At 48.2% G+C, this 14,340-nt stretch overlaps 1 protein-coding gene across 3 annotated transcripts in view; it reads right to left on the reverse strand.

Annotated features, from left to right (window-relative positions):
• PDE6A (phosphodiesterase 6A) overlaps positions 1-14,340 on the reverse strand; it is a 57,560-nt gene that overhangs the window by 1,076 nt on the left and 42,144 nt on the right. For 2 of the 3 annotated variants that reach the window (XM_032851523.1, XM_032851521.1), the window contains 4 exons: positions 4,859-4,922; positions 4,500-4,574; positions 3,013-3,096; positions 1,233-1,380 (listed from right to left, as the gene is read on the reverse strand). In XM_032851523.1, coding sequence (XP_032707414.1) covers positions 1,233-1,380; positions 3,013-3,096; positions 4,500-4,574; positions 4,859-4,922 — 371 coding nt within the window. Of the gene's footprint in view, positions 1-1,093; positions 1,381-3,012; positions 3,097-4,499; positions 4,575-4,858; positions 4,923-14,340 lie in introns of those variants that run through there. The other variant, XM_032851520.1, reaches the window with a different exon arrangement.

A 14,340-nucleotide genomic window follows, 5' to 3' on the forward strand; every position in this document is an offset into this window, starting at 1 on the left:
GTGTTCCCTCTCTCTCTCTCTCTCTCTGTCCCTCTGACAAATAAATAAAATCTTAGAAAAAAAGAATGCAGGTCAAACAAAAGATACCTGCAGTCTACACATTTGCACAGACCTGCCACTAGCCCAAAAGACAATTAGTAAATTAGAAAGAAATGCATCTTTCTCAGGATGCTTTCTGCCATCTCTGGAAAACTAATTACCATACAAATCTATGATGACTAGGGGGCGCCTGGGTGGTGCAGTTGATTAAGCCTCTGGCTCTTGGTATCAGCTCAGGTCGGGATCTCAGTGTTGTGAGATCGAGCCCAGCATTAATTAGGCTCCATGCTCAGCACAGAGTCTGGGATTCTCTCTCTCCCTTTCTGGCTGCCCGCTGCCCCTGCTTACACTTTCTCCCTCTCTTTAAAATAAAATAAAAAAAATCTTAAAAAAACCAAATCTACAATGAGTGTCATATCAGGACACCCCTTGGGGCTGTGTGAAATGTCAATGGTAGCCCCATGTTTGCAGCCACCGGTTTTAGAGTCACCCCATGATGCCTGAGCAGAGCTGGAGCCATGATGGGGTCTGTGTTAAGAACAAGGGTAGAGGGCAGGTGTGCAGAGGAGGGCAGTCCGAGTGGGGTCAGGACTACAATTCATGTCCTGTCAGGAAACTGGACTCATACAACCAGCAAAAGAAACGACCGGAGAGAGGAAGAGTTTGCTGTCAGTCAGGAACAGCAGGAGCAAACAAATCCCCTTTGGTTCCTGAAGGCGGGGAGGTTTCACCAGGGAGAAGAACTGCTGTTTAGGGAAGAGCTTTCTAATAGTACTGAGTGAGAATGTCATGTATGATAGTGAGCCCTCCGTCACTGGTAGTGTGCAAACAAAGGCTCACAATAGTATAGACAGCATTCAAACACCAGACAAAAGGCCAGAAATACAGACCTTCCAATTCCTTCAAACAGTAATTCTAGTTTTCTCCTTTGCCCCAGGTTGGACTCCATGGGCACAGCCCTGGAATTGGAATCTGCCCTACATCGGATGCGGGAGAGTCGGGAACCCGTACTGGGAGTCTCAGGCTTGCGAACGAGGCTCTTTGCCATGGCACTTGACCTCAGCGAGCCTCAGCACCCTCTCATAGGCAGAGCAAGGGCACTAACGGGAGGTGGGGAGGCCTGAATGGGACCACACGGACGGGGCTTGGGGCCCAGGCCAGGCACGCTGGGAGGTCTCGGTGTGCCCTCAGACCTTGCTTGGCTGCCTCCTGCTTCTGCTTCTCCTCCTCTAGGGCCTTCATCTTGGCGTCGTATTCATCCGCGAGTGCCTTCCACTCCTTGCGGTTGTTGGTGATCCCGTCCAGCATGGGAGTGATCTCCTCGTGGAAACGCGAGAATTCCTGGAAGAGAACGAGCCTCTGGTGCAGGGGCCCCGCCCCGGGGTCCAGTATAGGGGCCCCGCCCCGGGGTCCACTGCAAGGGCGAGGCAAGGCTGAGAACGCTGAGGGGCTACCCGTCACCCCATGGTTTGGTGCTGACGCTGTGGGACCTCCAGTCAGCAAAAGCCCAGCTAGCTCTCTCCCGCTGAAAACCCTCCTGGGGCAGACCCTGTCCCTCAGGACGAAGTGCAGACTGCTTCCCACGGCTTCCCAACCCTTCCAGAGCCGCTGCCCTCGCCCCTTCACCACTGTGAACCGTCAGGGTAAGTAGAGTCCTCTGTTAGAAACTCCCAAAGCCTCTCTTCCATGTCTCACTTCGCCCTGACTCCCTCTGCCTGTGTCCTCCCTGGGGCTGTGGCCTTGGAGAGGGCAGGGACAGTGGCGCCCTGCTCACTGGTGTGGCCCTGGCCCAGCACAGGGTCTGGGGCCTAAAGACACCAGGAAACACTTGCTGAGAGAAACTGGGGTTTGTGAAGGGGATTATTAAGGCCTCTTAATTCCAAGAATACAAATAATGCCTTTGAACCCAGCACACTGTAGTTTATGAAGCGCTTTCTCTCCTTGGATCCCCAGAAATGCCTGGGAGGGGGGAAACAGGATGCCTCCCTCCTAGATTTTCAGGGAGGAAATCAAGATGGAGGTTGATGGAGTAGATTGGCGCAAGGTGAGAACGGCGAATCCAGGACCCACTGCAGAGTTCCAGGCAGAGCCGGCTGTGCTCAGAGCTGCTTGGCTTTGGACCTAGCTCTGTCACAAGCTGTGTGACCGTGGGGAGGCAATCTACAGAGCTCAGTGTCAGCCATAAAGTCAGGACAGTAAAGTCAGGACAGCACGTAAAGTCAGGACCTCACAAGGTTGTGACTGCGCATGTAGGGGGCACTCAGCCTTGCCTACCTGGTTTAGTAATCTTGCCAATGACAGCGGGGAGTACGGTTACGCTGCCCTGTTGCTCTGAGGATCCCAATTAGCCATGGTATAGCAGAGACACACCAGTCCTCCCTAGCACAGCAGAGAGAGCCCTGGACTAGGGATCAAGTGTCCTGGCTCTAGTCCTAGCTGACTCCCATGATGCTGGCCCTGTCATCTCTCAGGTATGGCTTCTGCCTCCTCAGGTTACACACGACCAAAATAAAAATAACAAACGGGAGGTTGATGGTAGCACAAGTCCCACGGAGATGGGAGCAGGGGGTTTTCTCTGAACAAGAGCACAAAGAAATTCCAGCCGTTTCTTTGACAACTGGTCTACCTTAACCTATTACCTTTCCACCAGCTAGGGAAGTTAGGAGGGTCTATATCTGATATGCCTCCCCCTTTCCCATCTGAAGCCACATTTAGTCATCTGTCCCTGTGGTGTTGGGCAACTAGAGTATGTGAAGCTCCAGGCTCTAGCCTGGGTAGGTGATCACTCAGGACCCCACTGGGCTGGACTGAGGACCAAATGCTGGTGCAGATGAGAAAAGCTCTTTGTAAATACCCACCAGTCACTTGCAAAGGGTTTAGGATTCCTGGTAGTGTTTGGGAATCCCGGGTTTATCAGACACCTCGTTGGGCCCAAGAACGCCTACCTTGTAGACGCCTACCTTGTAGACCTACCTTGTAGACAAAGGTGCAAACAAAGTCAATGAAGCCAACCTGAAGCTTGGGGAGTTCATCTGCCTTGTTTCTGTCCATCATGGGCTGTCATGGGGGAGAAAGAGTTAACTGTACCGGGCTGCCCCTGGCATGATGCAGTAAAAGGGACCCACCCTGCCTAGGAAGCATTCTTGTACAAGACAAAACCAAAAAAACCCAAAGCAACCTGAACGCATCAAGTTTCCAGATCTGACTGGTGGTTTGCAGGAAATACAGGGATAAAGGAACATATTAAATAACACCATGAGGGCGCAGTCAGCCGAGTCCAGACTGTGGGAGACTACATAACAGAAGGCCCACAGTCTTCAACAAATAAGTACATGGCAGATAAAAAGGAAAAAAAAAAAAAAACCCAGGAGAAAACTGCTGTGTATGGAAAGAGACTCAAGAGGCAAAACAACCAGAAGAAGTGTGGTCCATGACTGGACCCTGATTTGAAAAAAATCAACCTAATTATTTTTCTCGCTCAATCAGGGAAGTGAACAGAGATTGAGGACTAGATGATAATAAAGAATTATGACCGATTTTGTGAGCGTCACACTGGTATTCGGGGTATGCTTGCCCATGTGCGGGCTGTGTGTTTTTCTTATCTCTTAGAGACCGTACTAACATCTTTATGAAAAAATGATAACATCTGGAATTTATTTTAAAATATTTCAACCAAGAGATAAGAAAATGCCTGAGGGTGGCGGGTTAGATAAAACAAGAATGGCTGTCACTAGTGGTTGTGCTGGAACCTGGCCGATGGATCTCTGGTGTTCGTCCACTAGAGCCTCTATATGTTTAAAATGCGGAAAAGAAAGAAGAGAGATCCAAATCCGTGTCTCCCTGCTATTCAGGCTGGGAGGTCCCTGCTCCCTTGCACTTGGGCTTGCACACCCCTCACTGCCTGTGCCCTCCCTTGGGCCCCCATGTAGGGGTCCCCACAACCTCAGCATTGCCCAGGCTTTACCTGTCCCCATCTCGATCAATGGCTTTGTCCCCACAGTGTCACACCCTCCTACCCTGCCTCTGCTTCCCAGCCCTGTCCATGCTCAGGGCCTTAGTGAACCTCTCACTGGCCTCCCTGTCTTGGTGACTCTTCTAGCCAAGCCTACTTTCAACACTGGTGGGGCTCAGCTTGCCAAAGTCTTCCAGTCATATGCTCTGTACTAGTACAACAGGTCCTGGGGGCGTGGCCCCCTAGACTGTTGGAACCGGGAGGAAATCTATTTTGGGGTCCCCTTGTCTGCCTTTGTTTAGCCGAGAATTCCCATCTCTAATAAGTTCGCAAGTAATGAGGTTGATGGTAGTCTGGGGACCATACTTTGAGAACCAGTGCATTAGGAAAAGGTCGTCTCTACAGTAAGATCACACATGCCTATGTCGAGGCACGCCTGTCTATCAGGATGAGATCACACACACCCAACATCAGGCTGATGTCCCCCCCCCACTCCCCCATTACTCACAATGGGGTTCTGCTGCAGCACCGTACGCTCAAGGTCGCCTTGTTCCCAGAATTCGGCAGCAACCAGCAGAGCTACCTGCAAAAGGCACACCCCCCCACACACCCCCCAAGTCAAGCCCCAGACCAGATCTTTCTACCTTTGCTCCCACCCTTCCTGGCTTTCCAGCTAGGTAAAAAATTAACCCCCACCCCTGCCTCGCTGCCCCCTTTGTTGTCATCACAGGAGAGGCACTAAAGTGGTCTTGGTGTCTCAGCAGATGAGACAAAGGTGGGCTGCTTCTGGAGCTGGGAGTCTAAGTCGAATCAGCTGCTGTCACGATGGTGGGACTCCCGTCCTTTCAGGTCAGGAGGGCTCCATACCTTACTCTGCACTTCCCAGGGCTTGGTGATGGCTGAGAGATCACATGCGGTCATCATCATGGCCCTGCACATAAGGACACCATCATCAGCCCGGAGCTAAGGAAGCTGCAGGGGCTGGTTAATTCCAACTCTCTCTCCTTTCTCTGCACCATGTGGCAAGGAGGAGGGCACTGCTGCTTGCATCTGGAGGTCGGGCTTTGAAGTCAGACGGAGGTTAAAATCCTGCCTCTGTCAGTTGCCAGTTAGTTTGGCATGGGGCAATTAAACCAACCTCTGTAAACCTCAGTTTCCTTATCTGTAATAATAACGGCACTTTCCTCATGAAATGGAGGCAAGATTAAATGCGATAAAGTGTGTAAAAATCTTCAGAGAGGGTCCAGACATAGTATGTGCATGATAAATACTGGCGATAATCGCGAATGTCTTTTGGGTTTTTCTTAATGTGACACGCACTGTTCTAGGTACTTTGAAACATCGATTTCATTTCAATCTCAGCACCTCTTCAGAGCGCTTCTCTCCTGCCTAGCGGAGACGAGTGTTTCTTAAGCTTTATTTCATCATCCTCCACTTTCCACATCAAACAGCCTCTATACACGTGTTTTCTATAATCAGTCCACCATGAAATCTTAATACCGTAGACACACTGTGTATCTGTTTGGAGGCCGCCGGTCACTGTGATACCTAAGGCTTTTTGCTCCATCTCCAGGAACTGCTTTTTGCCCATGGCAGGGAGTAATATCACCCCCATTAAAAATGCACGGAAAGGGACGCCTGGGTGGCTCAGTTGGTTAAGCGGCTGCCTTCGGCTCAGGTCATGATCCCAGAGTCCTGGGATCGAGTCCCACATCGGGCTCCTTGCTCAGCAGGGAGCCTGCTTCTCCCTCTGCCTCTGCCTGCCACTCTATCTGCCTGTGCTCACTCTCGCTCTCTCTCTCCCTCTCTGACAAATAAATAAATAAAATCTTAAAAAAAAAAATGCACGGAAAAAGAAGGACCACGTCACTCATTTCCGGAAGCCTTGCATGAAGAAGTAGAAGGAAGAATTGGGGACAGAAGGGATGAAAAGATAAACTCTTAAAGCAGTTTCACCATAATAGGAAGAAGGTAAGACAGGTATTATTACCTAGGTAGGTACAGTCGAAGACAGAGAAGGAGGGGACAGGGACAAAGAACTGGAGGGGAGGGGGCTTTGGAGAGGGTGTTTCAGACTTGGGGGCATGGTGGCATGCACGTCCAAGATGGGAATCCAGGCCCGTGTGGTGTGGATGTGACCTTCCAAGCTGGGAAATGGAAATTGTATCCAAGAAGCCATGGAGAGCTATTGAAGGTCGAGGACCCGGGCATGACCTCTTTAGAGCTGTGCTGCAGGAAAGCTGTCTGGCAGTACCTGGAGGATGGAGCAGAATGGAGGAGGTGGGAAGGAAGGAGGGGATTGTCCGGGGCGGGCAGCGGGGCCTGACCTGCCGCTGTGTCTGCTGGGCAAGCCACCTGGGTGGGCTCCGCCTGATTTGGTGAGACACGATGAGGCAGGTGGGCAGGGGCTGGGGAGAGGGGATAGTTGGAGAAGGCTGGGGGTCTTGCTATTTGGATGATTTTACAGTTAACCAGCTGTATCTGGCAAAATTTATATGAGCTGGTCTGGGAAGCCTTCAGAATTACTCAGGGAACAAAGTGGGGGTCACCAGAGGAGAGGGGCTGAGGGAATGAGCAAAAGTGGGGAAGGGGAGTGGGAGAGACAGACTTCTGGTGAGAGGATGAATACCTCAGGAGGGCGAAAGGCACAGACAGCATAGGGAATACAATCAGCGGTATTGTGACAGTGTCAGATGGTGACAGATGGGAGTGACACTTGCAGTGAGCACAGCAAAACCTACACAATTGTCTAATCACAATGTCGTACACCTGAAACCAGTGTAACATTGTGTGTTGACTATACTTCAATAAAGAGTTATTCATGAAAGAGTAACAGGCTGTTACCTCTCACTAAGTAAACCCTCAGAAATATGTAGGATTCTTTGAGTAAATAAGCTTTCAGAAATGCATACAGTACTTGCAAAACACCTTCATGCTTTGTAATATAGCTTCAAAACACGTACCCTCTGTTTCATATCAAGTGTCATAGACCCGTTACCATCAAATAAACTGAGCAAATGGATGTCTGGCAGAGCACACAAGAGTTCCTGTCCTCCGGTTACCCAGCAGTGTCCCCATTTTCAGTCCACAGGTAGGTGCGGCTTCAGGAGAGCCCTGGGTGTTTACTTTCCTTGGCTGGAGAGTTCATGTGAAAATCATTCCCACAGCTGCGGAAACACACCCAGTGTTCTCCAGACAGAGATTGCATGCCTGGGAAAGGGGGAGCAGGGGTGTGAGGACTTCTGGGAGCCAGAAAAGCAAATCCAAAGCCTCGTGCCCTAAAGACAAGGCATCGCATTCACTTCAGCACCCCTTCCTGAGGTGCCGTGGGGCCAAGGTGCTACATGAGGTCTTGGGTACCCAGAGAGGCTGGCAGAGAGCTCACAGTCGCTAGAGAACAAAGAGCAAAAAGCTATCATCACAGTATGCTGAGGGAGATAGCAGAAAGAAGTATAAGATTTGAGAGGAAAAAAAAAATCCAAAGGTGAAAACAACTAGCTCAGCTCAGGGCATGCAAGAGATGGCAGTGGAACGGGTCCCTGAGGGGTGCATAGGAGTTCTCCCAGAAATGGTAGAGTAAGCAGAGATGCAGTGGAGAGTACGCAGGATTGCTACAGGGTAGCGGGTCGTCCAGGAGGGGACTGCAGGGAGCCTCTGTTTATCCCCCCTGTACCCATATGCAGACGCCGGGAAGGGGCAGGTTCACGGGTCCCTGCTCTCGGAGAGCTGACACACACGTTGGGGAGTCATGCATTTACCACACTAGTGGATGTGAACATGTAAACAAAGGCTCTGAAGGAAAGAAATTCGATTCTAGAACAGGTCTGAACCGACAGGGAGGACTCCCTCACGGAAGTGACCGTGGGCTGAGGTCTGGAGACCGTGAAGCTGTCCATTTGGTAAAGAAGTGGCGGGACACATTCCCGGCAGAGAGAACCTGCAGCGCAAAGGCCCTGGTGGAAGGAAATCTGGCGCAGTCAAAGAGCTAAAAGGTGGGAGAAGCTCAGGAAGCAGCAGGAAAGGGAGGAAGACGAGGCCTAGAAGACAGCCAGGGCAGGCCCTCAGAGCCTGGGCCGTTCCTGCCAAGAACAACAGGAAAAGCCGCTGAAGGAGAGTTTGAACAGAAGCGTGAAGCAATCAGATTTGCATTTTACGGGGTCACTGTGGCTTTCGTGTGGAGGGGACAGGAACACCAGCAGGGAGACGAGCCAGGAAGCCATTGCAGGACCGGGACAAGTGTCCGGATAAACAAAGCATTTAAGAAGTAAACTCAACAGGGCGTGGGAATATGCAAAGTCAGGAAGCCGGGCGGGGGGTGGGGGTTGGTGACATGAGGGAGGGCCAACGACCACGGGCTTAACAGGCAGAAGAGAGCCAAAGTCACGAAGACTTTGTATGTGGGGACATGTGAACCTTAGCCTCTGGGTCAGCAAGAGGCATCAAGAGGAGGAGGGCATGGAATGAATGGAGAACAGTCTGTAAAAAATGCCGCGCCGGTGGGTGCCTGAGTGGTTCCGTCAGTTAAGCATTTGCCTTCGGCTCAGGTCATGATCCCAGAGTCTCCCTTTCCTCCCTGCTCCTGCTCTCTCTCACTATCTGTCTCTCTCTGCAATAAATAAAATCTTTTTTAAAAAAAATGCCATGCAGGGCTTTGGAATCAGCAACTAGATCTCTGCTCTTCTCCTTACTTGCCGTGTCCGGGCAAGTGACTTCATGTCTTTGAGCCTTTGTCTGTTGCTTTGTAAAAGGAGATAATCATATTAGATTGCATCATGAAATTCTGACTTTGTGCGTCAAAAACAGTCAAAAGCAATTTCATATGGTTCGATGTAATATATGCCTCCTAAGGGCAACTGTACCCATCACATAAGATAATCGTGTGAGTGCACACATTGTCCTCATCTTCTTCTTCTTCTTCTTCTTCTTTTTTAGATTTTATTTATTTGATAGAGAGAGCAGGATCACAAGCAGGGGGAGTGGGAGACAGCAAGATTCCTGCCAAGCAGGAAGCCCAGTGTGGGGCTCGATCCCAGGACCCTGGGATCATGACCTGAGCCAGGACCCTGGGATCATGACTTGAGCCGAAGGCAGAAGCTTAACAACTGAGCCACCCAGGTGCTCCCGTCCTCATCTTTATCATCAGCTTCATCTCATTAGCCACGGTCACCCAGGTGCAAAGGGCTGGCAGATGGAAGCAAGCTGATCTCCTGCTCACCCAACCCATCGTCAAGATAAATGTCTCCTCTGCAAGGCTGTGTGGCTCAGTGGCACTTCTCCCTGACCCTCTGGATGGCCTCTGAAAGCACCCCAGACAACCAGGCCAGGCATTCAGACTCTCCCGGAACTGCACCTGGCCGGGAAGGTGCGGCTTGCACGGCAAGGCCTCAGGAAGCCTGAAAAAGCTGTGGGTGTGCAGGAGAGGGGGAAGGGGAAGGCTTCCGGTTCTGATGCTCCTGTTAAGGCCCGTGGGACACTAGGTAAGTCACATTGTCTCTCCCCGTCCTCACTCTCTCATTGGCAAAACACTAGACCAGGGGCTGACATACTTTCTCTATAAAGGGACAGATAGTAAATAATTTCGGTTTTGTGGACGATGTGGGTTCTATTTCAACTCCTTGACTCTGGCATCATGATGTGAAAGCAGCCGGCAGGGTAAGGAAAAGCAGAGCGACCAGGGCACAGGGTACTTCTAGGGGCCTGTGAAAATGTTTAAATTTTAATTTCTTTTCAAGTCAGAGGAAAAAAAACAATATAATAATGATGAATATGGAAGAGTGAATTCAGCCCACATCGTATTTGTCTTTATACCAGCATACAGTCATAAAATACCATTTTTAATAATTTTATTTTAATGGAGGAAGACGCCTCGGAGGCAAAACTGCCCAGGGGCCATCAAAGTTATAATGTGGCCCTCTGCAGAAAAAATATTTATGAGTACTGAAATGTGAACTTCTTACATTTTTTATTTTGTCAGGAAATCTTCTTTTGATTTCCACTCCTCCCCCAACCCTTTCAAAGTGTAAAGGCATTTCACTCATGAGTGGTACAAAAATGGGTGGCAGGCTTTACCCCCCAGTGCTAGACGATCCCAAAGCCCTTCCTAGTCATGGTCTGGTCAGACTGTGAGGAGTGAAACTGGAAATTAAGTGGAGCTGTAAAGGGTTTCATGAAGAATGGGCAGGGACACCCTCCATCCAGGGTAACTTTCACACCTCAGCCCAAAGTCAACATACAGAAGTAGGGTCCGCTAAGAACTAGCTATGCAGCTAGGAAAGACCAGTAGGTTTAGGATGTGTCAAGGGGTTAAGTATGGACCTCATACTAGAGGGGGCTCGCTGCCAGGAGCCCTCCAAGGTCATCAAAGCATGCCGGGAAGGGGGAGTGTTGAGTGTTTTCCTCACAACAACCAATTCTGACACCAACTTCATGTCCTACGATTCAATTCTGACATGAACTGTCAGACTCCACAGGTTGAAGGGCTTAGTCCCCACAAGACTGTCCTCATTTCAGAGGTCAGTCACGAATACCAAGTCCTCGGGTTGCCCACACTCTCGTCCAACTTGGCTACAAAGTCGGGAGTTCCACAAACATCGCCTTCGGGTTCAAAAATTTGCTGGGACAAGTTCACAGCACTCAGGGAAACTTTCTACTTAACATTCACCAATTTACTATAAAGCATACACTTCAGGAATAGCCAATGGAAAAGAGACGCTGGAGAAGATGTGGGGTGGGGGTGTGGCGCGCGCAGAGTTTCCACGCCCTGGTCAGACGTGTCACCCTCCCAGCACCTCCATGTGTTCACCAACTGGGTAGTTCTTTGCACTCTGTTGTTTAAAGTTTTCTCTGGAGGTTTTTATCACGTAAGCATGATTGATTAAATCATTGGCCATGGGAGACTAACTCAGTTTCCAGGCCCTCTGTTCTGCACAGAGATTGGGGGGTGGGGCTGAAAGTTCCAAGCTTCTAATCATGGCTTGATCTTCCCGATGATCAGCCTCCATCTTGAAGCCCTCCAGGAGCCCACCCAGAGTCGCCTCATTAGAACAAAAGACACTCCTATCACTCCTACGGCTCAGAACATTCCAAGGGTTTTAGAGCTCTGTGTCTGGGAACTTATCTGCAACCAAATATGCCCAAATATGAAATGATATAACTAAAGTTTTTTTCTTTGACCATAGGCCTCCAAGTACTGAAAACTTGAGGGCATTTATTATTATTACACAGTTAATCAACACAACAGAAATCTATTACCTGTTTTTAAAAATAATTATTAAATGCTCAAAGTAAATTTTTTTTTTTGGAAATTTATCTCTTAATGAGACAGTATGGATCTTATTTAAAAAATCGGTTAATGGTATATGCCTTTGGTGGGATATTATGCTCTTATAATTTGCTACAGAACATAATGAAATACATTTTTTTCTATTAAAGATCATTAAAAAAAAATCGGTTAATGGGTACCTGGGTGGCTCAGTCAGCTAAGCATCTGCCTTCGGCTCAGGTCATGATCCCAGGGTCCTGGGATGCAGCCCTAATCGGGGGAGCCTGCTCTTCCCTTTCCCTCTGCCTGCTGCTCCCCTTGCTTGTGCTCTCTCTCTGCCTGTCAGATAAATAAATAAAATCTTAAAATGAGTTAATGAATGAATAGTTCTTATTGCTGATTTAAGATAGGGTTTAGCATGTGTTTTATGCCTGTTTTTTTCTTTTTACAGATGCAAGTAATTAGAAGCCTTGGAAATGGTAGTTTTGTTACAGCGATGTCACTCAATTCTTTCAATTCTTCCAAATCATCTGTTAAAAAGTATACTGTGATCATTCTTCTGAATGATTTATCAGCTGACAATTCCATTAGGTTCTCCTTCAATTTTGTTTAAAGCAAACCTTAGAATCACTCACTTCCTCAGTTTCTGGGAAGTATGCCATAAAGATTTCGCCAAGGCTTCTAACATGACTATTAATTATACCCCGGACACTTTCTCTGTGGCATTCTGGTTAAGCCAAGATACTCAGAGTGGGTGAGGTCAATTAAAGCATTATTAATTTAAATTTATCCTCCAGTGTTGTATTTCTTATAAAGCACTTTCATCCTCAAACAAGTTTCAACTCTTTTCATCAAACCTTTGTAAGCTGCAGAGTTGATGCACTGACTTTACGGAAATGTTTGCCATATAACGTGATTGGAAATGCCTATCTGTTACTGTCCAGTAAAGCAAGCAGATCAGACATGTTTTTTCAGAGAGAATCCGATTTCATTTTCCAATTCAAGGAAGCATGTTAGAATGCATCCCAGTGTCATCCATCTTGTTTTTTATTCTCAATTCTAAGAAAGGTAGATAGTCTGGTATGTAGGTAGAACAGATACATGATAGACAGATGACAGGTGATAGATGACAGAAAGTGGCACAGATTAACTGAGTGCTGCTACCATCAGTACTTACTCTGATACCCTTTTGCCCTGACATCGGGGGGCATCCCTGGACAGTGGTACGTTCTCTAAAGGAAGTAAGATTGTTAAATAAAAAATGCCTTAGCTACTGCTGCCCCAGTGCACAATCCAGGACAGTATTCTCTTTCTCTAATGCCTTGTTATGCATTATATATATAGAGAGAAAGAGAGACAGAGAAGGCCCAAGTAAGACTATTTTGTAAGGAGGGAGAAAAGCAAGGGGACTGGCAATGCTTCAACTCCTGTGCTTTCTCAGGAAAATATTAAGAAAGAGAAAACTGACTCCCTTGAGGGCCTCGCTGCCCATGTAGTTCTCAAAAGGCTTTTGGCTGGGAGTAGGGGTGGGTGGGGTCTGTGTACCTCAGTTTAAAGACTTCCTGTTAAAACTCCCTTGGCTTTGGCAGTAAAGTCCTGTCTCTGGCCTCTTTTCTTTTTAAAAGATTTAATTTATTTTTTGTCAGAGAGAGAGAGAGCACAAATACACAGAGTGGCAGGCAGAGGCAGAGAGAGAAGCAGGCTTCCTGCTGAGCAAGGAGCCCAATGTGGGACTTGATCCCAGGACCCTGGTATCATCACCCAGACCAAAGGCAGTCCCTTAACCGACTGAGCCACGCAGGCATCCCTCTTTTCTCTCTCTCTCTCTCTCTTTTTTTTTTTTTAGATTTTATTTATTTGACAGGGAGAGAGATCACAAGTAGGCAGAAAGAGAGAGAGAGGAGGAAGCAGGCTCTGGGATGCCGAGCGGAGAGCCCGATTCGGAACTTGATCCCAGGACCCTGAGATCATGACCTGAGCCGAAGGCAGAGGCTTAACCCACTGAGCCACCCAGGTGCCCTTCTCTTTTTTAATTAAACACTGTATCTGGGTAATCCTCCCTGTTATTCTCTGTACAGCCTGCCTCACATCCCTCTATGTGTGAAAGTACTGTGACGTCATTGACCCGTTTCCCCCCCATGGGTGGATATTTGTTTTCAGTCTTTTTGGCGATTACAAGCAAGGCTGCGACCAGCCAGAGACACAGCTGTACCTCATTGGCACACGTGGGGGACAGCAGCAGGAGGGCGAGTCTTGCACGTGGGACTGCTGGGTCAGAGGGCGGGCATTTACACCACCATCCATGGAGGCTCAGCAGCGATGTCTGTTGACCTTCCCACCGCAGTGAGCGGGTTCCCGGCTGCCCCTCACTCTGCCCAGTGTGGTGTGCTTGCAAACGTTTTCACTGTGGCTGAGAAGAGGGGTGAAGACATTCTATCGCGCCGTGGTTTTATTATGCGTTGCTGCTTGTGAGTCTGGTCACCGTCTTTTTGTATGTTTGCTACCCTCTGAAATCCCTTTTCTGGGAAATGTCTGGGGAAAAGGAGGGTTTTGCCCATTTTTCTATTGGATAACTCTTTTTTTTTTTTTAATTGTATTAATGCTTTATTTACTAAGGAAATGGGCTCTTCTGTCAGAAGTTCTGTTGGATACATTTCCCAGTTTATCACCTGCTTTCTGACTTTAGCTACGCCTTCTTATGTGTGGTGTGCAGAAATCCTCAATTTTTATGTAGTTAAATTTGTCAATCTATTTATGACTTCTGAATTTTATGTCACACTTAGAAAAGCTCATCTAAAATTATTCCTTTTAATTCTACCATGACTTTTTCCCTCTCTTCCTTTTTTTTTTTTTTTTTTTTGGTTTGTTTTCTCATTATTTTAAGATCTTGATCCATCTGGAACTTATTTTGCTACAGGAGTGAGATAGCGATCCGGCTTTGTGATCCTCTATGGTATCATACAAAATATAACTGGTCTTTGTTTCTGGTTCCTGGAACAAAGCTTCTCAAACCCTTGGAATTTCCCAAGGGATAGGAGTGTCCTTTGTAGAAAGCCCACTGTGGGTTTAGGCTAATGACCATGATTTC

The sequence above is a fragment of the Lontra canadensis genome, unplaced genomic scaffold, assembly GCF_010015895.1.
Source record: "Lontra canadensis isolate GAN:19392208 unplaced genomic scaffold, GSC_riverotter_1.0 scaffold5, whole genome shotgun sequence".
Taxonomy (NCBI): Eukaryota; Metazoa; Chordata; class Mammalia; order Carnivora; family Mustelidae; genus Lontra; species Lontra canadensis.